General features: G+C 41.2%; 1 protein-coding gene across 10 annotated transcripts in view; it reads left to right on the top strand.

Moving 5' to 3' along the window:
• The window catches only part of MB21D2 (Mab-21 domain containing 2), a 118,659-nt gene extending 97,135 nt beyond the window's left edge, over positions 1-21,524 (top strand). For 5 of the 10 annotated variants that reach the window (XM_081537489.1, XM_081537540.1, XM_081537500.1 and 2 more), the window contains one exon: positions 18,475-21,524. In XM_081537489.1, the coding sequence (XP_081393615.1) occupies positions 18,475-19,739 (1,265 nt within the window). In that variant the 3' untranslated portion in view covers positions 19,740-21,524. Of the gene's footprint in view, positions 1-663; positions 854-18,474 lie in introns of all 10 variants that reach the window. The other 5 variants (XM_081537532.1, XM_081537522.1, XM_081537557.1 and 2 more) reach the window with 2 other exon arrangements.
• The last annotated feature ends 1,074 nt before the right edge of the window (positions 21,525-22,598 follow it).

Genomic DNA, 22,598 nt, shown 5'->3' with positions numbered 1-22,598 from the left:
CCAGAGATCAAACCCACATTTCCTGCGTCTCCCATGTTGCAGGCGGATTCTTTACCCACGGAGCCATCAGTACACCTGTTTTTCTGTTTCTCTCATTTCCCTCCATCTGTCACTCCTATCAACCAGGTACATTGCATTAACTTTTCATTTAAAATGCTTTTCTGTCCCTTAAAAGTTGGCAGAGTTGTTACAAGCTTTGATTCATTCAACCCACATTGCATGACAAACATGGGGAAACAAAAATCAAAAAAAAAAAAAAAGAGAGGGAGATGGTTGAATAAATAGGCAAATACTAGAACATTTCCTTAAAAAAAAAATCACATGCCCAAATAGCAAGTTAAAAGTCAGTAATGTTAATTGACCCAAAGAAGTGTGAACAGAATGCTATTTTAAAAAGAAAATTGCAATTTCTCAGCATCTGCAAAGTTCCAGAAACTGTATTGGGAGCTTTATGTAACTATTGCAGGCAAGTCTTATAATAACCTTGTGAAAGAGGCGATATTATCTTATTTTTTTTTTAAATGAGGAAACTAAAATCTCAAGAAGTTCCATACTTTTATCCAGACGTCACAAAGCTAATCAAGAAGCTAGGGTTCACATTCTAGTTTTTCTATATCCTAAAGTCATCATCTGTCCATCACATCATCCACTCTATCTCTTAAGGTATCTTTCTCTTCTGTATGCCCTGTTGATCTTAAAGCTGTGGAAATTTATCAGTGGTTGTATGACATTCCACCATTTCAAAAGAATTGCTGCAAGCAGCACGTGGACACTGGGGAGTCATCAGTAAGGAACCATTTCTGAAACCCAGATCCATCTCGGACTCACTCTGGAAGCATATCAGTACAATCAGGTATGAATTTTTAAAATGTATAGCCAACCTTCAGGCCTTTTTCCTATCTATCCTTCAGCTGGAAGACTGGCCAACAACCTTAAAGAAAAATCAGGAAGACGTGCCCTCTAGTGGAAACACGGAGAATGTCCTATGGTTTTGCTGGAGGGTTTCTCCTCAAACCACCTCTTCCCCCTTGTAAAATGAAATTATGGAGTTATTCATCTGAAGGGTGAATGTCTCATGACAAGACTTGGATCAGTGCACACATGTCGTTTTTGTAACGACCTTAAAATGATATTTCTGCGTCTCACAGTCACATCACACTTGGATTTTAACGACCTCTTTAAGGACCTTCCTCAAGCTGGCATCGTCTTTTAAAAGAATGCTTGTCATTTAGTCTTTTCCCCATTTCACTGAAACCTGATTTCGCTGAATTTTTGGAAGGGACACAGTATGAATATGGGTGTCATCGCACCTGAATTCACCTCCTGGGCAGTAAGTTGATAGCTTTGGAAACTGTCTAAACAGTGTGATCTTTGATTTCACGGACTGAGCTGTAATTGTGCCCATCGCCACAGGTGTATTGCTCAGCTGCCAGTCAGCCCCACAGTGAATGCTCACTGACCCACATATGGGCTCCCGAGTGAGGGTGAGTGTGTACAAAGCACTTTAAGGATTTCCGTTGATTACACAATTGGTTTCCTCAAGTTTAAGATTAAATAGAAGACAGAAATCAGCCACTGTCTGATGGGTAGAGAGAGATAGAGGGCATTAAAAATAATTGGCAGGAATCTAGCAAAAGTATCCTTTTCATTCAAAGCAAATTGAATAACTTGGAGGTTGGAGATGTAAATGAGTCCCCCAATTGTGAGGCATGAGAGATGTCCTGATCTCAATTACTGTCCTGTTTCTAAAAGTCCCACCAAGTTGTATCTTCAAGATTTGAGAGAATCACGGGTCCAGTGAACCCCTTTCTCTAACCTGACAGCTCTGCCTTTCTTGAGTCCATGTAGTTAAACTTTCTGCTTTGAAATTGAGGGAGGGAGCAGACAGTCTCCATTTTTTAAAGCATTTTTAAAAATTGCTGGTTTAAAACACACACATCTCCTTAGAGATTATGCTTCAGTCCTTCTGGGGTGGGGCATGGGGACCAGGATTTTGCCACTGTTGGGTCAGTGACCCCGGCATGGAGTGGAGAGAGCCCTGGACTGAGGGTCAGGACTGAGGGCTCGCTTCCAGCACCTGTATCAGGTGTGGCCCTGTGTCACCCTTAGCCCAGGGCCTCAGCAACATGCTGTGTGCCATGACAGATGCGGTGCAGAACCTTAGATAAGTTCCGACCTCAGGAATCTGTGATTCATTCTCACTCTTTGTACACGGCACACATACAATTTCAACTTCATCCCCTGGAGTCCACGAGTTACCAAGTTGGCAGCTGGTTCAAAGAACATCCTTCAACAGTGTAAAGTTTTTTTTTAAAAAAAAACAAAATCCAAGCCCTTTTATATGTCTCTTAGCCACCATTTTAGTTTACAATCTCTGAGGCTAGAATATTGAATTTCCCTTTTCATCTTCATACCACTGACTCTTGGTGTTTTTTGATGGTTGGAGGAAAAGTAGGAGAAAGAAGTCATCTTTCAAAGTATCACTTTGACTTGTCAGCATGAAGAGGCTCCCTTTTTGACTGTTCTTAACTCTTTTTTTTTTTTTTTTTATTGTGTCACCCTGGACCTTAAAACACCACAGCAATTTGACCGTCTTTTAAATGAGCTACTCATGCTTTTAAACTGCAAATTTCCACCTCTGTACAGGGCTTTTTGGCTAGATGTTTTTCAAGTCTAACTTCTCTTGATGTGAACATTTTCAAGCTCAAACAATAAAGTATGTTTTTATCTAGACACTGGAAGTAGTTATCAGGGAGAAAATCGTGGCTCAGATTCTGCTCTTTATTAGGCTGTCAGGACTTTTTTCCGTGTCTGTTTTCCTTGGAAACATTTGATTCCCTGTGTGTGTGCACTAAATCACTTCAGTTGTGTCCGACTCTTCGTAATCCTATGGACTGTAGCTCATCAGTCTCCTCTGTCTATGGAATTCTCCAGGCAAGAATACCGAAGTGGGTTGCCATTTCCTACTCCAGGGGATCTTCCCGACCCAGGGATTGAACCTGCGTCTCTTAAAAATCCTGCATTCGCAGGAGGGTTCTCTACCAATTCCTTAGTCCTTCCTTAAATTGTAGGTATGGGTGTAAAAGTGTTAGTCGCTCAATTGTGTCTGACTTTTTGTGACCGCATGGACTGGGAACTGTAGCCTTCCAGGCTCCTCTGTCCATGGAATTCTCCAGGCAAGAATACTGGTGTGTGTAGCCATGCCTTTCTCCAGGGGATCTTCCTAACACAGGGATCAAATGCTGATCTTCGGCATTACAGGCAGATTCTTTAGGATCTGAGCCACCGAAGAAGCCCCAGGTATGGGTGTAGTTGTACTAATCTGAACTTCTGTATGGAATGTTCCAGCTTTGTACAGTGGAGAAAATTTTAAGACTTGTTAACTGAGATGTTATTTTTTTGAAGCGGCAGATTTTTAGAATGTTAAGTACTTTGTTGTTTGGAAACTTGATTGAGGGTATTAGTACAATGAAATAACTTTTTTTTTCCAAGTTAAATGAAGATAAAGACAGTATAGACAAGAGATCATCACTGATAATAGGCATTATAGCAATATAGAAAAAAATTAAGTAGTAATTTTAGGTATCTCATTATTTGAAACATAAAGACAAGTTATTTTCTATAATTGATGTGTTTTTGTTTATACCTGGAAAGACGGACATTTTGTCGGTAACCCAGTCAGTCTAGGCGTAACTTGGACCTCTAGAGTTACCATCTGTAGATTGCCTCTGGCAAAGCAAGCGTTATATTTTTGTCCCTTTCTTTCCCTTTCTGCTCACTCTGCCACAAACAAATTGATAACTTGGAAAAGAACCCAAACAACATATCCTTCTATCTTTCAAACAATTGTATGTGGTCAGGCTAATTTTTAATCTTGTTTTGGCCAAAGAACTCTGTGGATATTTTGCACACTTATTTTGACTGGTCATTTAGCCACCATGCACCTGCTTCCATACCTGTACAATGAGAACTTAAGTGTTCACAGAATTACTGCTGAGAACAAATGAGAAAAGGATTGTGACCGTTCTTTAGGTACCGCAAAGCACTGTAAAGAATCATTGCCTGGCAATGCAGGAGACATAGGTTTGATCCCTGGGTCTTGACGATTTCTTGGAGAAGGCAATGGCAGTCACTCTGGTATTCTTGCCTGGAAAATCCCATGAACAGAGGAGCCTGGTGGGCTACAGTCCATGGGGTCGCAAAGAGTCAGACACAACTGAGCAACTGAGCACACAAATGGATTGAAGCCAGGTTTAGAAAAATCAGTTCCATATTGGGCTCCTGAAATTTTTGAGTGTGTTTGTTTGTTTGTAGTCAGAATGAAACAGTTTTACGTGAAGAGCAGTGCCTTAAACTTCATAATGTCAAAAACTTTCCCCTGCCTTCTGTCCCTTATTCCTAGTCCCTGAAGCTTTATACATGGTTTATTTATTTCCTCTCAACTGCAGCCAGTGAGAGCTGAAAGTACTTTGCAGCAAGATCTTCAGTATACTCTAAGAATCGGTTGACAGCCATATTGCCTGCTCAGACAAAGCATCTTTCAGTCTGGGCTCATCCTAGGTGGAGCCTGTCAGCTCCTGAATAACCAGATTTCCTTTGGGAGGCCGAAAGACAGAAGTTTTGAGTGGCTAAGGGCAAATAGGTCTCAGGGTGGTGCGTTATTATAGTCTTATCAAGTCTTGTTGTTTGGTCACTAAGTTGTGTCCGACTCTGTGACCCCATGGAGTGTGTGTGGCCTGCCAAACTCCTTCTCTGTCCATGGGATTTCCCAGGCAAGAATACCGGAGTGGGTTGCTGTTTCCTTCTTCGGGGGATCTTCCTGGCTCAGAGATCGAATCCTAGTCTCCTGCATTGACAGACAGATTCTTTACCACTGAGCCACCAGGGAAACTCATATCAAATCTTAGTCCCTTGCTTAAGCCTCTGTCTCCTCAGAGCTTTCACTGAGGAGTTTATGACTTTGTGTGTGTGTGTGTTAGTAGCTCAGTCGTGTCTGACTCTTTGCAATCCCATGGACTGTAGCCCGCCAGGCTCCTCCGTCCATGGGATTCTCCAGGCAAGAATTCTGGAGTAGATTGCCAGTCCCTTCTCCAGGGGATCTTCCTGACCCAGGGACTGAACCAGGATCTCCCACTTTGGAGGCAAATTCTTTACTATCTGGGCCACTAGGGACTTTGGTTCCAGAAACTCTTAGCAAATGAACAGAGTGTTGGTGCCATCTTCTGGCAGTTGTTAGAAGTTGCTTTGTAAGAGAATCCGTTTATTTACCTGGTCTGTTCTTGGGCATCAAAGGAAAGATGCACTGTTATAATCTTTTTTAAAAAATCAGGTATTAAATTATGGTCTTAGATCACACTGTAATTATATAGTAGCTTTTCTTTTAGTCTTCGACTAAGATCGTTGGTTGAAAATTGGTGCTTTGGAGAGTGTCCTAGAGTTAAATTATTCTCAGAGAACAAGAGGAGATGCCTTTAGGTTGCCATATAGTTTATGATCAGCTTATTCACAGGCTCCTAGTTTCTCACTTTCTTCTCTTTAGAGTCCCTTGGTTGCAGATATAGTAGCTCTGGAGTCTCTCTTCGTGTCAGGAAAAGTGTCAGATTGACACTTCTATCCAAGTATATGTGCTAAATTGCTTCAGTCGTGTCCGACTCTTTGCAACTCTATGTACTGTAGCCGACCAGGCTTCTCTGTCCATGGGATTTCCCAGGCAAGAATACTGGAGTAGGTTGCCATCTCCTTCTCCAGGGGATCTTCCCAATCCAGGGATCAAACCCACGTCTCTTATGTCTTCTGCATTGTCAGGCGGGTTCTCCTTCACAACTGTCGCCACCTGGGAAGCCCCTCCAAGTATATCTGAAAATTTTCACCCTGAAGGATTCCAGTAAACTCTCGATGTAGTGGGTTACTTGCGAGATGATAGTAAGAAGCATGAGGGAGCAAGGAGAGCAATTGAGACAAAGGGAGAAACGCCAGTTAAGGGGCTGTTGGTGAGCAGATTCATCTCGTGAGACCCTCTGGGAAGCTGAGTAGTGCTCATCTTAGACTTGTCCCACCACAGCCTGGGGAAGTTGGGACATTTGTCTGCTGACTCCTCCCTCCACTGGTGTCCGTTCTGCATGAACTCCTCTGTGCCTCCCAGTGGTGCAGAGCAGAGATGACCCTCTGGCCAAGGAGCAGAATCACTGACCTTGAGCAGGGCAGCTGCCATCTTGTAGGAAATCGCCTACTATGGCTGCAGGCTAGGGATGGCATCAACAACCTCTCCTACACACACACACTCAGATATTCACACATTTTAGGAAAAAAGGTAAAATCGGTGAAGTCAATAATAGTAGTAATAAGTAGTTATTTTAAATCTTCTTAAGATATGAAAATGGTTACAGTTCTAAGAAGATTTTGTCAGACAAATATCTCAAAGTGTTTATGAATGAAATTAATATGTCTCGGCTTTACTTTAAAGAATTACAGCCAAAAAATGTAGGGATAAATGAAACAAAGAATAGCAAAAGTAATTATTGAAACTGAGTAGTGGGTCCATGGCAATTCATTATACTATTATCTCTACAATTCAGTATGTTTGAAAATTTCCAAAGTAAATAAAATTTAAGACAGGATTTATGCTAGCTAATGACAGATTTTAAATCCTTTTGCTGGATCTTGTTTATATAAATTGCAGTCATTTTTGAGCTAACGTAGCAATTCTAAGTGTGTAGTGTAGACCATAGCTAGTAGAAGGTGAAGGTATTATTTGCTTAGTCATTTCCAACTCTTGGTGACCCCATGGACTGTAGCCCACCAGGCTCCTCTGTCCATGGGATTTCCCAGGCAAGAATACCAGAGTGGGTTGCCATTCCCTTCTGTTGGGGATCTTCCCAACCCAAGGATTGAACCCGGGTCTCCTGCATTGCAGACAGATTCTTTACTGTCTAAGCCACTAGTAGAGTCTCTTTTTAATCAACAGTGATGTATTTCCTTAGGCTGCTGGGTCACAAGAAGAATATCTCTTACTGCACACTCAAGGATAACACTTGGGTTGTTTTGGTTTGGTTTGGGTTTGATTTTTTTTTTTTCCAATGAAAAGACACAGAATTCTTCATATTTATTTCCCCATGGTTTAGTATATCTGAGCTGAATTTTGCACAGAGGAAGAAAGTAATGGTGGTAGATACTATTATGTCCACAAAGGAAAAAAAAAAACGGTCTTCCTTCAGAACTCAGTAAGAACTTCTGGCTTTGTGGTTAGTATGTCCTTTGGTAATAATGCTCTTGACCACTCTCTGTCTCTTTAATCTAGTAGTAAAAACTTAGGGGATATGACTTTAAAATTCGGGCTTTGCTATTGGATTAAAGTAAGCAAATTAAGCTATGCATCTGAATATATAGGAACATTTTCAGAGTTTGTCTTGAGGGGCCGAAAGAATCCCAAGGATGCCCTTGGAATTAAAACACTTGTGGCATGCTCGTTTAGAACTGTCAGAGAGCTAGGTATGCAGCACACATGTGCATGCTCACATTGCTGTGTGTCACAGCACTAGATGTTCACTTCAAAAAAGTCTTTTGTAATCATGTCTTTCCTATAATCCTTGACCCATTTTGCTCATAATACTTCATTCCCCAGGGGTGGCTAAAATAAGCTTTTAATCTGCTTTAAAAATAATTTCCTCAAAGATAGAATTTATTTTTGGAGAGAGAAAGAAGCTTCCACTAACTGTTTCTTGTAATGTTTTAAAGGTCCATAGACATTAAATTATTAACTCTCTCAAGAGATCCCATTTAATACTGGAAAGCATCATGGGATAGTGAAAAGAGTATATCAACCTGAATTTTCATCCCAGCTCAGTTTTTATGGCAATGGACAGTTCATTCAACTGTTAGTTATCTTGATTTCTCATCTGTAAAATGGGGACAAGATGACCTACTTGAAAGTGCCAAGAGAATAGCAGAATGACGCAGGTGAGACGTTCAGTCTGTGCCTTAATGCATAGCAGGGCCAATCAGTGTTTGCGCCCTTCTCAGAGAGCCCTCTACATGAGATGTACATACTTTGAAAATGTGCTTTGTAAAGTCAGTCCTTCTTTTGCTGTGATGTGTTATTGCTAGTGCGGAGATCTCTCTTCAAAATTGGCAAGTTGGTTGGAGGGTGGGACAGCAGCTGGGCTGCAGATTAGAAATGAGAGTAAAACAGAGAAGAGCCGCCTGTGTTAGAACATAATAAATGCTCGCCTGGATTTCTTCTTGCACCTATTATGGAGCCCACATTGGACGGTCATATGTGGGTCTGTGTTACAGTTGTCTGCCTTCAGAAGTAGACCTTGGTGATGGGCAGCCACCTTGGCAGACATCTGTACTCAGGCTCTATCACTTGTTAGTATTTTTAGTCTTCACCCCTGCTGAAGATGCTGATTGGTTATTTCTTGGGACAGGAAGTTCACTCCCGCTGTAGGCAACATTGTTAGAAAATTCTACCAGATAGATGAGTTTTCCATTTATATATTAGACTGATTTTTTTTTTCATATATACTCCTTCTGCTTAGTGGAATTATAAAGGTAAAGTTCATTTCTCCTTTACCAGGACAACTCATCACGTATTTAAAGGTATATCTCATGGTCTTCTTGAATTTTCCATTCTCCAGGATAAACAATTTTCCCTTCTCCTCCTCCACTGTATTTTGGCTAGGACCTTTATTTGCTTCTTTCAAAGTTATTATCTCAGCTTGTAATTATATGTTCATTAGAGTGTGTGATTATTTGATTAGTGTATGAGTTGTTTGTGCTGCTTATCAGATATTTCTGTCTCTCTGCTTTCTTTGAATGAGGTAGAACTGCAGTTTCTTCCCTGGGGTTTGGTGGGACTAGTTTTGGCCAGCGATGTGTGAATGAAAGTATAGATGTCATTCCTAGGCCAAAGCATGTAGCTGCCGAAAAGAGATCTTCTAGGGCTTTCTTCTCCTCCAGTAGAGAGTCTGTGAAGTTCTAGATGAGGGTGACTCTTATCCTTCTGGATCCTGGATGAAGGAAAGAAGAGCCCCAGCCAGCAACCCCTGCTGGTCACGTGGCATGAATGAAAAATAAGACTTTGCAGTTTGATATCTGAGTTTTAGGATCATTGTAATCTTGTCTCTCCTGATCGAAGTAATTGTATCTGGCTTTCTCACTCTATGATAAGGATCATGCAGTGGGGACTGTGGGTTTCTCTTGAGTCTTCAGTATCTGACAGAGTACTGGCCCAGAGGAGGCACCAATATCTATGGGTCACATGCATGAATAAATCAAATCTGAGTTTTGAATCCTACTTCCATCCTTGCAATTTACCGGACTTGGCTTCCTTCATTATTCCTCCTCTAAAATAAGAGATTCTACCCCTGCCTGTCAAACCCAGTTTTCCAGTTTCAGAGTCTTAAAGTAGTTTGCATATACATCCCCAAATAAGGAAGGAATACAGGCCAGACTCAGCTGTCACAGGCAGAGACAAAGGAGGATTTGTTGTTGTCATTGCTTAGTCGCTGAGTTGTGTCCGACCCTTTGTGACCCCATGGACTGCAGCACGCCAGGCTTCCCTGTCTCTCACCATCTGCCAGAGCTAGCTGAAACTCATAGATTAGACTAACTCAATTAGTCCATTGAGTCGGTGATACCATCCAACCATCTCTGTCGTCCCCTTCTCCTGCCTTCAATCTACGAGGGAGGATACATTTAACTTAATGCTGAACATCTCCATTAGAAGTTTCTTGCTTCTTCTGAAGATCAGGAGAGAGGCAGTCTGGTCATTGCTGATATATTTCTGTATCCTTGTGTAGCTTTGTGATACCATATTGACATCACTCTTGCTTTTCACTTGCTACTGTTTTTACCTTTCAAGAATGAGCCTCCTTAAATGATCACTGCTTTTGTAAACTAAAACCTAGCTTTCCTGCCCTGTTGTAGCTGTGGGAGGCTGCTAGGTGGCGCTAATGAGACACTCTCCTTTGAGTCTTGCCAGTAAGTCTTGCTTGGTAGAATCTATGAGGTTTTTTAACTATCCCAAGAAATTAAAAGGAGGAAAAGGGCAATACTTACTAGATGGGAAAAATATATTGATAATGTGGGTACATCTCCAGAAGCCTCTGTTTATTGATTGCCACGTAAGAACCAGACCACACACTAAGTAATTTGCTGTGTATTTTCTTATTTTATCCTCCTGGCCACCGAACAAGCTTTTAGTTGCTATTCTCCCATTTCATATAAGGGAACTGAGGCCCAGAGTGTTTAATTAGGTTGGTCCTTGATGAGTAGTACTTGAACCAGGTCTAACCTATGTTCATTCTATTCAGAATAGCTTAGTAAACTTTGCCAAAATCCACCAACTTTTAGAACTTTAATTTTTAAGAAAGATTAGAGATTCTTTTACTTTTTTCCCCAACCTAATCTTTGATCTTATAGAGATGTGCTGATAATATTTCCTAGTACATTATATGGCAAATACCATGATTCTCAAGTTGTGGTTGATGAAGTAGTCAAGTTGACTGAACCAAACAGGACACCCAATATGGAGTTGCCCACCCATCCCAAAGTCTGTATTAGCCCCTGCAGTAATAAAACCTTGACAGCAGGAGATCATAGACGAGTGACGGTGAGAGCATCTTTCATTTACTGATCCTCTTTGCCAATTACTGTGCCAAATGCATTATGTTGTTGTCTTGTTAAGGAGGGACAGTAAGTCATGAATACAGCCACTATGATTATAAGTATAAAAAGTGCTAAGGTAAGAATTCAAATCAAGGTCCTATAGGGGTGTGTGGATTGTTCATTTTACAGGGCATTTGTTCTGATGGAACAAGAAAGGACTGGAATCCTGCTCACCCTCACATGCCAGTCTGTGTGCTGTGCTACCCCATGGCAGCCACCAGAGGAGGCATCCCTGGACCAGCTTCAGTCTGGGTGCAGGGAGGAAAGGATGCTGGAGGAAAGGATGCTCCACTCATGTCCCTTCATCTAACGTGCTTTGTAGGCCTTTATGTGCTCAGAGCCTTGAGATAGATTATGAGCTCTGTGGGATAGGACTTGTTTGGCTAATCCAGTTTTATAGGTAGTGGAGAAAGGGAAGAATTTATGGGGAGAATGAACTAAATACTAGGTGCTTTCATGTGTGCTAAGTTGCTTTGGTCATGTCTGACTCTTTACGACCCAATGGGTAGCCCACCAGGCTCCTCTGTCCATGGGATTCTCCAGGCAAGAATAATGGCATAGGTTGCCATGACCTTCTCCAGGGGATTGTCCTGATCCAGGGATCGAACCTATGTCTCTTATGTCTCCCACATTGACAGGTGGGCTCTTTACCACTAGCGCCACCTAGGAAGCCCACTGTGGGCTTAGATATTTCATATCAACCCTAGAAGTGCAGTTTTCTTTGTTCATTTTGGATAGATGAGGAATTGGAAGCTCAGAAAGTTTAAATAATTTGTCAGCCTTATTTAAATAGTAAATGACCAACCCAGGATTCAAACTCAAGCGTATCTTGCTCTAATTCCAGTGTTTTCACAGACATTATTAGTGTTAAGATGGGAAAAGATCCAGGAAGATTTCTTTGAGGGGAGGCATCTTTCAAATCAGTCCTATTACTATACATATTTAGTCAATAGGTTATTACCATCCATGAATTAATCAGTTTCTAAAAGGTTTAAATAAAATCACATGCAGTTGGGGACTTTGCTGACAGTCCAGTGGTTAAGACTCTGCACTTCCAATATAGGAGGTGCGAATTTGATTCCTGGTCAGGGAACCAAGATCCCACATTTTTAGCCACATGGCATTGGCTAAAAACAAATAAAAAATAAAAATTGTATGCAGTTGTCTCAGGTTATGCTAAATAAAACAGACTCTCTGACTTATGTTAATAAAACATATAGTTGATCACTCAGCAGATTATTGACAACTGGGAAGCCCCGTTGGTGTCTTGCTTCTGTATTTCCTGTGTTTCATAGTGTATTTATTTGGGAAAAATGAGTAGCTTCTTGTAAGACAGATCAGGTGCATTCTTCCTTCTGATAAATGTGGATGATCAAGCATGATCTGCTGCCTGTCAAGGTCACACTAAAGCTTTGACCACCAGAAGTGCAAAGCTGACATTTTGCCTTGAGACCAGACCTCTGCTACTTCCCTTCCTGGCCATTTTGCATTCATGTCAAGTCGGGTATTGTCATAGGGAGAATGGTGTTCATGTGCCACTCTGACCTTCACAACCACTGTGGGAATAAGACAGTCCTGTCATCCTGTCCCTTGGCCTCTGTGACCTTGAATGAGTTATTTCTCCTCTCTGAACTTAAGTGTTTCACATATAAAGTGAGGGACATCATATAGATTATTTCTGTCTGTGAATAAAAAAAATGCAAAAACTTTCCTCAAATTGAAGTCATTAAAAATCCCAAAGACTGGTGACTTTTTAAGAGGGTGGCCATGCCCACTTCTCAGAATGCAGCTCAGACAATCAAGCTTGACAAAAATATTTCAAGCATAAATTACTATATTCTTACAAGAAGGTTTTATATTGTTTATTAACAGCTAAGGAGACTGCTCCCCTAGAGAATGTATCGGAGTCATACAAGGATTTTGTCAAATTTATCCCATTCTGTACCCTTCCTACTATTAAGGATCAGTGCCATAAAGGCACTGTTATTGATATTTCACATAAGTTGAGGTGAAAAGGTAATAGTTTTTTTATGAAACAATGAATATTATTGAGATATTCAGGTCTTTTTTATCTACATAGAAATCTTTTTTATATACATAATCAAAGATATAGAGAGAGGTAAAAGGTATTCTGTAGCTTTAATTGCAAGACATAAAAGTTTTACCTCTTTGATAGATCTTTATCCCCTCACCATAGTTAGGAATTCTTTTTTTTAAAGGAATCTATACAAGTACTGGGCTTCCCTGGTGGCTCAGATGGTAAAGCGTCTGTCTGCAGTTCAGGAGACCCGGGTTCGATCCCTGGGTCAAGAAGATCCCCTGGAGAAGGAAATGGCAGCCCTCTTCAGTACTCTTGCCTGGAAAATCTCATGGACAGAGGAGCCTGCTAGGCTACAGTCCATGGGGTCGCAAAGAGTCGAACACAACTGAGCGATGTCACTTTCACTTTCACATACAAGTACTAATTTCATGCATCTGCTTACTAGTTGGGTTCTCATATATGTACTCCAGTGAAGCTGTGAAGATGGAAGAAGACAAATGATACTTAGTTCTTGTGTTCTGGTGTCAGCCATCCAGTATTATATGTTTGTGATAGAAGTTAATAATTTGAATTCAACAGAATGTGATAAAGTTGTATTCACTGGAATATAAGGGAGTCTGAGGCAGAGTTCCATTTTTCACTTGATGTTGTAAAGCAAAGAACTTAAGAGAATAAAAGGAACTCAGTCCTTAAACTTTGGGATCCAGTACGTAAAATGATAATATTAAGGTCCTCTTAAGTAGAAACTATGAAATAAGTTGAAATCAATTACAGAAAGGGAGGCTGGGAGGCAGTTTTACTTTGTTTTTAAGAGCAAACATATGCCAATGCTTCCCTGAAAAGAAGAGACCCACCCAGGGGAATAAGCTCTTTCTCCATCCCTCTCTGTCTCTGCTGCTGACAAGCTCAGTGGTATGTGTTCAATCTGTCTTTTGTTCTCACTCACAGTTTTGGATAATTTACTAATAGCTACACAATCAGAGACACTTGATATCACAAAAATATCCTGTAATTATACAAAAATCCTTGGATCAGTTCAGAAATGGCATTTGTTGAAACTAATGCCTACAGCCAAAGTGTACAGTAGAATTTTTTTTTTCCCTCTCAGCCCCTGGCTGTGTTTTCGTTGCCTGGCAACCCATCTGGGATGATAGCTGATGTCAGCTGATTTTCACTTATACTTAGCCCAGGAAAGTTTTCAAGGAGGGCATTTGAGTTTGTATAGTGCTGGGGAAGGCTCCAATTTGTGCTACCAAATAATTTGTACACCTGCAGACTAATGGGCTCAGGCAGGCTAAATGTAAATGTAGAGGTCTCGGGGGATCAGCTTCCGGAACGGTGTGGCCTTTGGGACTTTGTTTCTAACTCCTAAGAGCTTAGCAAATGAGCTTCAGCTATATTCTCACTACTGCTCAAGTTCTCACTTCCCTTTTTAAAGAAATAAGAAATATTCAACATTATTCTAACTCCTGAATATCCAAATTTAGGCAAATACATTATATGGCTATTCTGAAAGAAGGGTCAACATTTTAGGTACATAAGCAACAATTGGGAAGAAAAAGGAATATTCTAGCGTACACACTAACAAGCTGGCTTAAAACTCAACATTCAAAAAACGAAGATCATGGCATCCAGTCCCATCACTTCATGGCAAATAGATGGGGAAACAATGGAAACAGGGACGACTTTATTGTCTTGGGCTCCAGAATCACCAGAGACTTGGTGGGCGGTGACTGTAGCCATGAAATTAAAAGATACTTGCTCCTTGGAAGAACAGAAATGACAAACCTAGACAGTGTATTAAAAAGCAGAGACATTGCTTTGCCTACAAAGGTCCATATTGTCAAAGCTATGGTTTCTCCAGTAGTCATATATGGATGTGAGGGCTGGACAATATAAAAGGCTGAGCACCGAAAAACTGATGCTTTTGAACTGTGGTGCTGGAGAAGACTCTTGAGAGTCCCTTGGACTGCAAGGAGACCAAACCAGTCAATCCTAAAGGAAATCAACTCTGAATATTCATTGGAAGAACTGGTGCTGAAGCTGAAGCTCCAATACTTTGGCCACCTGATGTCAAGAGCCAACTCATTGGAAAAGACCTGATGCTGGGAAAGATGGAAGGCAGGAGGAGGTGATGATAGTGTATGAGAGGATTGGATGGCATCATAAACTCAATGGACATGTGTTTGGGCAAACTCCAGGAGATGGTGAAGGGCAGGGAAGCCTGGCGTGCTGCAGTCCATGGGGTCACCAAGAGTTGGAGACAACTGAGTGACTGAACACCACCACCACTAATACGTGAAAATGTGTTAAAATTTCTTTAATCCAGCAGAGGGCAGAAGGGAATTTTAGCTTTTTTTCCTCACCTGTAACTATTGGAACAAAATTGTGGCAGTCCAAGTAAAGTTCAGTGACGGGTTTGTAAACAAATTATCCCCAGCCCATTTCTGCTCTTGTTGTGTAGACAGATCCTGGCCAGTGCACTCCGCCACCTGGATCCTGCCTAGGACAAAAGGATGTATAGAATTTTGTGCAGTGTCCATATAACAATGCTACTAATCAATTCAGATCTTACTAATTGCTGTAACCAAGCAGGACCCCATGGGGCCTTCTCCCATATCCTTACCTTTATCTCCTCTTTGAAGTACCTAGATAATAGTACTTGATGCACATTTGCCAATGTATAAAACCTCTCCTTCTCCAACAAATGGAAAGTGTTAACCACTTAATCACCAGAAACACACATAGCCCCAGGCCTTCTGGAACCAGAAGGCCTGATAAAGTCAACCCCTGTAACACCACCTTGTTCCCTCATCATCAGCCAATCAGAGAATTGTGCACAAGCTGATCACATATCCTGCGACACCCCCCCAACCCCTGGCTTATAAACATGCTTTGCTGAAAACTTTCGGGGAGCTTCTGGCTTCTTATAGCATAAGCCACCTTGTCTCTCTGCAGGGCCCTGCAGTAAACCTTTCTCTCCTCCAGACTCTGACATTTCAGTTTCTTTGGCCTCATTGTGCTTCAGGCACATGAACTTGCATTAACATTATAACCCAGCATGTCATGGTTTTCCCCATGTATATTTGTGGCACTCCAATTGCTAGCATGAAACAATATATGAAATAAAGAGTAAATTATTTCAGTATCAAATGTTTCTTTTTAATTTTTTTTAATTGGAGGATAATTGCTTTACAGTGTTGAAATGCTTCTTTTTGAAAGTAGCTGTACCTCCATGTGAGTCTGTAAAATAGTAAAACTGATTTTCAGCACCTACCTGGGGTTCTGAAAGTTCAATCCTGTCTTTTTAGAGCTACTGCTAAAACTTGGGGTGGTAGTAGTTATTACTTTGTCAAGGTGAGATTAATACTGGAATATAATAAGTGAGATAAGCATCTTTGTCTTGGTGTTTATGATAACTTTCAACTCTGGTGGCTGTCTGACTTTTAAAAACCACTTTTAAAAGGTAAATAAATTGTTCATTGCTGATTTGTAGTGAAGGCTGCTTGGGTTAGTATGCAGTGTTTTAGATTGGGCTCCTCATGAAGTAGCCCCTGAGATGGAGTTAGAATATTTATAAAGTAGAACCCTGGGGGACCTGCATCTGTGGAAGGGAGGGAGGAGAAGCAGGATCAGGTGCAGGGTGAAGTCAGGTGTCCTTGCAGGTACAGTGACAGCCTCAATTGATCCCACTGGGAACTCTGGATTCCAGTGACTTGTCAGAGTATCCTGTACTGGGGCACTTCCATACTGATTGCTTACAGCGTGTGTACCTGTTACCCTAACCCCAACCACGAGATGTGATCTTGGTTGAGGTGGCTCTTTGCAGTAAGACCATCCTTAAGGGTGGTCTTGAACTGACAGCCCCAGCAGCTGAGACAAGAAATCCTTTATTGAAGAGGGATCCGGTTGCCATGTCACAGCACAGAGTGTGCACAGTCTAAAAAAGTCAGGTACACTGAAGTCTCTCTCTGATGAATTGTTGCCTCTTTAATGTTGAATAACTTATTGACTGCTTTAAAAAGAAAGTGATCCTTTGCTATTTGTTGTTTGGAAAATAGGATTTTAAAGATGAAAAGAGCACATTTTTGTAAATGAATGTCAAATTCTGAAATACAGTGATAACATAGACCCATATACATAGTTTATTTATTTGCATTGGGATTGCCTTATGAATAAAAAACTGCCAATTAAAAGTAACTGCAATGACTAATGGAACGACAGTGGGAAGTCATTCTTTTTGATCTTTCAAGAAAAGATATTAAATAAGTCATGGAGTGATGCTGATAGTTTGTCAGATAATGAAGCACAGGTAAATGCATAATAAAAAGACAGGAGTCAGGGAAAGTAAATTTCTATTACTATGTTATTCGTGGAACAGTCATTTCCGTCTTGCCTTTGGATAAGTACTTCATAGCTAAGCCTACTAATTTCCTCAATTTTCTCCTTTGTCATTCAGTCACAGCTTCAGTTGTGTGCCCACTGAGTGCAGACCTCTATTCCTGCTTAATGCATATTTGAGACATGGTTCTTACTCAAAGAACTAGTAATATCATCCCCTAAAATCACATTTGTTGTTTCACTACCAATCTCTTTAGAAAAATATACAATTTGGGAAGATACAAGTTCATGGTGCAGGAGATAAGTTTTTAAATTAATTTTTTTCTTAAAAGCCCCAGTGTTTTCATTGGCAATAAATATTTCAGTTGTTTTTGTGAAGACAGCCTCAATTTGTTCAGTTTTTGAGAAAACGTCTGTCATATACTAAAGTCTAAATACCCATAGTTTAGCTGTAGTTCTTTAAATTAAAAGTGATGTTCCATGAATAAAGCAGCTAATTTAACCTCCAACTCAAACATGAGGGCTTTTACTGAAGCACTTTTGTATTGATATTTAGTATGAGACAGGAGTGTTTGCAATTTCATCATACAGAAAGGTGGTTTGAAATTTGGGACTGAAGAAAATGAATCCCATTTCCTTTTCTATTAAGGATTTTAAGTGAAACTGGATTATTAATTTTTTAATGCTGGTGCATGCCAACAATAAAGAATCCAATGACTGTTAGTACAGTTGGTGCCACTGTCTCGACTAATGCTAAGGCACCAGCAATTTTGCCCTGCTTTACTTTTGTACCATCAAGTGTCAGCTCAAGTGTCAACACAGTGAAAAAGGTCAATAACGTACTAGTATTATTTTGAAAAGAGTCATGACCTCACTGCCCCCTGAAAGTATCCCACATTCAGTGTCCGCAGCTCCTCTTGTATAGAGAAATGTTTCAGAGGAAGGCCTGGGGAAGGGTGACTGCTTTGGCAAGAAATGAAAGAGCCAGGCTTTATATGATGACAGCAGGGATGGAGAACAGGGAGGGAATGAGAAATGTTGTAGAGGTTATACAGATAAGATTTGGCAGTAGAAAGGCAAGTAAGAGTTGAAATTTACTGAGGTTTTCAGCCTGAGTGAATGGATGGCAATGCCAGTAACCAAGGTGATGACTAGGGAAGAGGAGCCCTGGTTTTTGGTGGAAAATGATACTGCTTTCACTATGAGAGAAGAATCTGCATAATTCTCCCATCTTTTGGAAAAGGATGGGTTCTAGCACCAATAAAAATGAACCAAGTACTCTTGGCTGGGCCCGTGTAGCAGCCTAAGATGTGGTTTTGTATTGATAACAAATAATGGCTCTTGGAAGCCCAGCATTCTGTATTGATGCATAAGACTCTTGTGTCTGTGCTCCTTATAACCGTGTTTTCTGTTTCTGTTTCTAGGAATGGTGCAAAAGCTGGACCAAAAACTGCCAGTGGCCAATGAGTACCTGCTGCTTTCTGGAGGAGTCCGAGAAGGTGTGGTAGACCTGGACTTGGATGAGCTTAATGTCTATGCCCGAGGGACCGACTATGATATGGACTTCACTCTCCTGGTGCCAGCCCTTAAGCTGCATGACCGTAATCAGCCTGTGACACTGGATATGCGCCACTCAGCCTTGTGTCACTCTTGGCTGAGCCTTCGGCTCTTCGACGAGGGGACGATCAGTAAGTGGAAAGACTGCTGCACCATTGTAGATCACATCAATGGTGCCACCAACTACTTTTTCTCTCCAACCAAAGTGGCCGACTGGTTCTATGACTCCATCAGCATTGTCCTCTCAGAGATACAGAAGAAACCCCAGAGAGGGATGCCAAAGGTGGAAAAAGTGGAAAAGAATGGGACCATTATCTCCATCATTCTGGGTGTGGGGAGCAGTCGCATGTTGTACGATATTGTCCCAGTGGTCTCCTTCAAAGGTTGGCCAGCAGTGGCCCAGAGCTGGCTCATGGAGAACCACTTTTGGGATGGGAAGATCACTGAGGAAGAAGTCATCAGTGGGTTTTACCTGGTACCAGCTTGCTCCTACAAGGGAAAGAAGGACAATGAGTGGCGGCTGTCCTTTGCCAGGAGTGAGGTGCAGTTGAAGAAGTGTATCTCCAGCAGCCTCATGCAGGCGTACCAGGCCTGCAAAGCCATCATCATTAAACTCCTGTCCCGGCCCAAGGCTATCAGCCCCTACCACCTGCGGAGCATGATGCTCTGGGCCTGCGACAGACTTCCTGCCAACTACTTGGCCCAAGAAGACTATGCAGCCCACTTTTTGCTGGGCCTCATCGATGATCTGCAACACTGTCTGGTCAACAAGATGTGTCCCAATTACTTCATCCCTCAGTGCAACATGCTGGAGCACCTGTCTGAGGAGACGGTCATGCTCCACGCGCGGAAGCTCTCCTCGGTCCGCTCAGACCCAGCAGAGCACTTGCGCACCGCCATCGAGCACGTCAAGGCAGCCAACCGGCTGACACTGGAGCTCCAGAGGCGAGGGAGCACCACCAGCATCCCCTCCCCGCAGTCCGATGGAGGAGACCCCAACCAGCCCGATGACCGTCTGGCCAAAAAACTGCAGCAGCTAGTGACTGAGAATCCGGGGAAGTCCATCTCCGTCTTCATTAACCCTGATGATGTCACAAGGCCCCATTTCAGAATTGACGACAAATTTTTCTGAGCATTTTTGCTGCCTTTTTTTTTTTTTTTTTGCTCTGGTTCTGAAACTCTCATAATATGTAGTGTGGTTTGTGATACTGTCTTTCGGGTTTTTTTTTTTTTTACATATCCAGCCTGGATGGGATCTGTTAAGAACACATCTTAAGTTTCCTGGTTCTGCAGGATGGTGCAAACTCTGAAACAGTATATTACTATTTCATATTCTGCCTCTGATTTTGCTGTTTACTTTTTTTAGTTATTGTTTTGTTTTGATATTTGATTTTTTTTTTTTTTTTAAGGAGAACTTGAGCCATAGATGAAATGCCCATGAATTATCTCCCTTCTTTCTGTTTCATACTTTGTGCAAAATTGTTAATGGGAGTGGGGAATCTCTCTTTCTGATACTTCAGGATTCTCTGTTTTGTTTTGCTTTTCTTTGTCTTTATTTTTTTTAATGAGTGTTCATCACTACAGATATTTGAAAATCATCTGAATCTGGAAACTACCTGGTACGTTAGCTGGATTTATCGATACTTTTTTCGACCAGTGGCCAGGGTAATTTTTCCCTCTCTGCCAAACAATGTAGACTTTGAAAGTGATAATGCTACAAATTGTGTTTGGAGCAACTTCATTGAATGTAATTGTCCTCAAATCGGAACTTTGGATGGTTTGGAAGGGTGTAGTTGACAACTTTCCAAGTAGAATTAAGGTTTCCAAATGGTAGTTTTAGTGTGTGTAATTATTTGAAGCCTTATTTAAATCCTATTAATGAACATACCATTATAATTGTTATTTGCACTAATGAAATCTTTGCCATTGTCGGAGTTCCGATGCGTGTGTTTCAATATAAATTGACATCTACTGTTGAAATGCTATCATTTCTTCATTTAGCTCATTTCTCTTAATCAATAGAATGATTCTTTGTGTTTGTTTGGTTCTCCTTTATGTGGGTTCCTATTTTGTCCTCTTTAAATTTCCTGGTTCCTACCTTACCAAGAGAAGTTTTTCAAGCTTTATACCTGCTGAGTGACTTTATCTGAAGCTGGGGAAAATGTATGATTGATAAAGTAGTTGTCTTTGTATGTATAGCTGATCCTTGAACAACACAGGTTTAAACTGCGTGGATTCACTTATATCCAGATTTTTTTTCACTAAATGTGTTAGTTGAATGTATGGGTTTGGAACCATGAATAGAAGGTCCACTATAAAGTTATATATGGATATTCAACCTCACAAGGTCAGTGTTCCTAACCCCCACATTATTCAAGGGTCAGCTGTATTTCTTTTGACATTATAGGGTTAAGCTTTTTTGTAGAGTCTCTTTGGTTCTTCTGAGAGTTTTGAGAAAAACTAGAAGGAAAAAATGAATGTTAATCCCCAAATAGAAGATACCATGCCAGTTCAAAAGCAGGTTTTGCCATAGAGCAGGAACCAGGAAATAACTGGGTGGAAGCCTTGGTGTTAGAGGTGTCCTGTCTTCAAGAATGAAAGTACTTGCCAGGTTTAGGTGCTGCAGGCATCGGCTCCCTGTTTTGGTATGGACTCATTTCAAACTGTAGTGTCTGGGAGGCCAGGGGCCTGCTGATCTCTCAAAGGATTACTGTGCTGTCTACTGTTGGAAAGGTCAAGCAACACTTTAATCTTGAATGTCCAGTCTCACGGGGTGGATTTTGGCCAATTGAAATCAGGCATATGCAGTCTTGGTTTTTGCATGGGAATTATTGTAATGCTTATAAATGAAAATGAAATCATTCAACCATCTTAAATCAAACAAAAATAATAATAAAAGAAACATACTGGCCTTGGAGTTTTGTTGTTATTTGTTAGTTTGTAATCTGGAAACTGTTTTCTTATTAGTAATACCAGTAGTAATTTTCAGTAGATATAGCCCTGGGCTTGCTGTTGTCTTTCAGGCCAGATGTCTCTATGTAGTGAAAATCCAATATCCAGTCTTCCCTGTCTCCAATTTTCCTGCTGGTATCTACCTATCCTCCACGTAATCTATGTCCTTATTGGGAAATAGCTTCATCCCCAGCCCTGGACATGCCCCCTGATTGGTGTAGGCCAATCAAGATAGCCATTTCCCTGACCACAGTCATTAGTTAGGGATTGGGCATACAATGCCATCTGTTCCATTCAGGGACATGCTTGCAATTCTAGCTTTGGATGCTGGGGCAGCAGCGTGCACCTTGGCTGTGGAAGAGGAAGCACTTGACGTTGCTCTCAGTGCCGTGAACCTAGGGCTTTTCAGTCAGACATTCTTAAAGGTGAGTAGAAATGAGATGTAGTCTGGTACCTTTTCTTGTCTGAAACATAAGCACATCACTGACTTCTGTCTTTCTGAAGCCCTGAAGATTGGTTAAAATAATCTCTGTTTCAAGTACAATATAAAATGCCTTAAGGCAGAGGTTATCAATTTAGTATTACTTATATCTGCTTCTTTAGGTTGTGGGAATTTATGAGCTATAACTCAACAGGATTTCAATTCTCTGATGGGACCTGGTTTCACATATTTGAAGAATAAGTTACTCTGGGCTCTATGGCTTTCTTAGCTGAAGTGTAAGTAAGATGCAAGTAACGATTGGTTTCAGGGTGGATGTAGCCAAACAAGACCAGTCATTTTAAAAATAAAAACATCCCTGAAATTACTGTACAGAGTTATTTCAGGGAAGATAAGAGGCAGGCTAATTTTACTTTCAGGTGCAGTTGTGAGGAAACAGGGAGGAGGCTTCTGGGGCCAGTTGAAGAGCCCCTAGTGACTGACTGACCAACACCTTATAAACCACGCACACACTTGATAGAACAAAAGGAATTGGGTCTTCCTTTAAGGTGTCTTGTAATACTTACAGAGAGGATTAAGCCCATTGTCTGGCACAGGTAA

The sequence above is a fragment of the Giraffa tippelskirchi genome, chromosome 2 (genome assembly GCF_054371585.1).
Source record: "Giraffa tippelskirchi isolate mGirTip1 chromosome 2, T2T-mGirTip1v1.2.pri, whole genome shotgun sequence".
In the NCBI taxonomy this organism is placed as follows: domain Eukaryota; kingdom Metazoa; phylum Chordata; class Mammalia; order Artiodactyla; family Giraffidae; genus Giraffa; species Giraffa tippelskirchi.
Note: the sequence above shows the minus strand (reverse complement) of the source record. Positions and strands in the feature narration are given on the sequence as shown.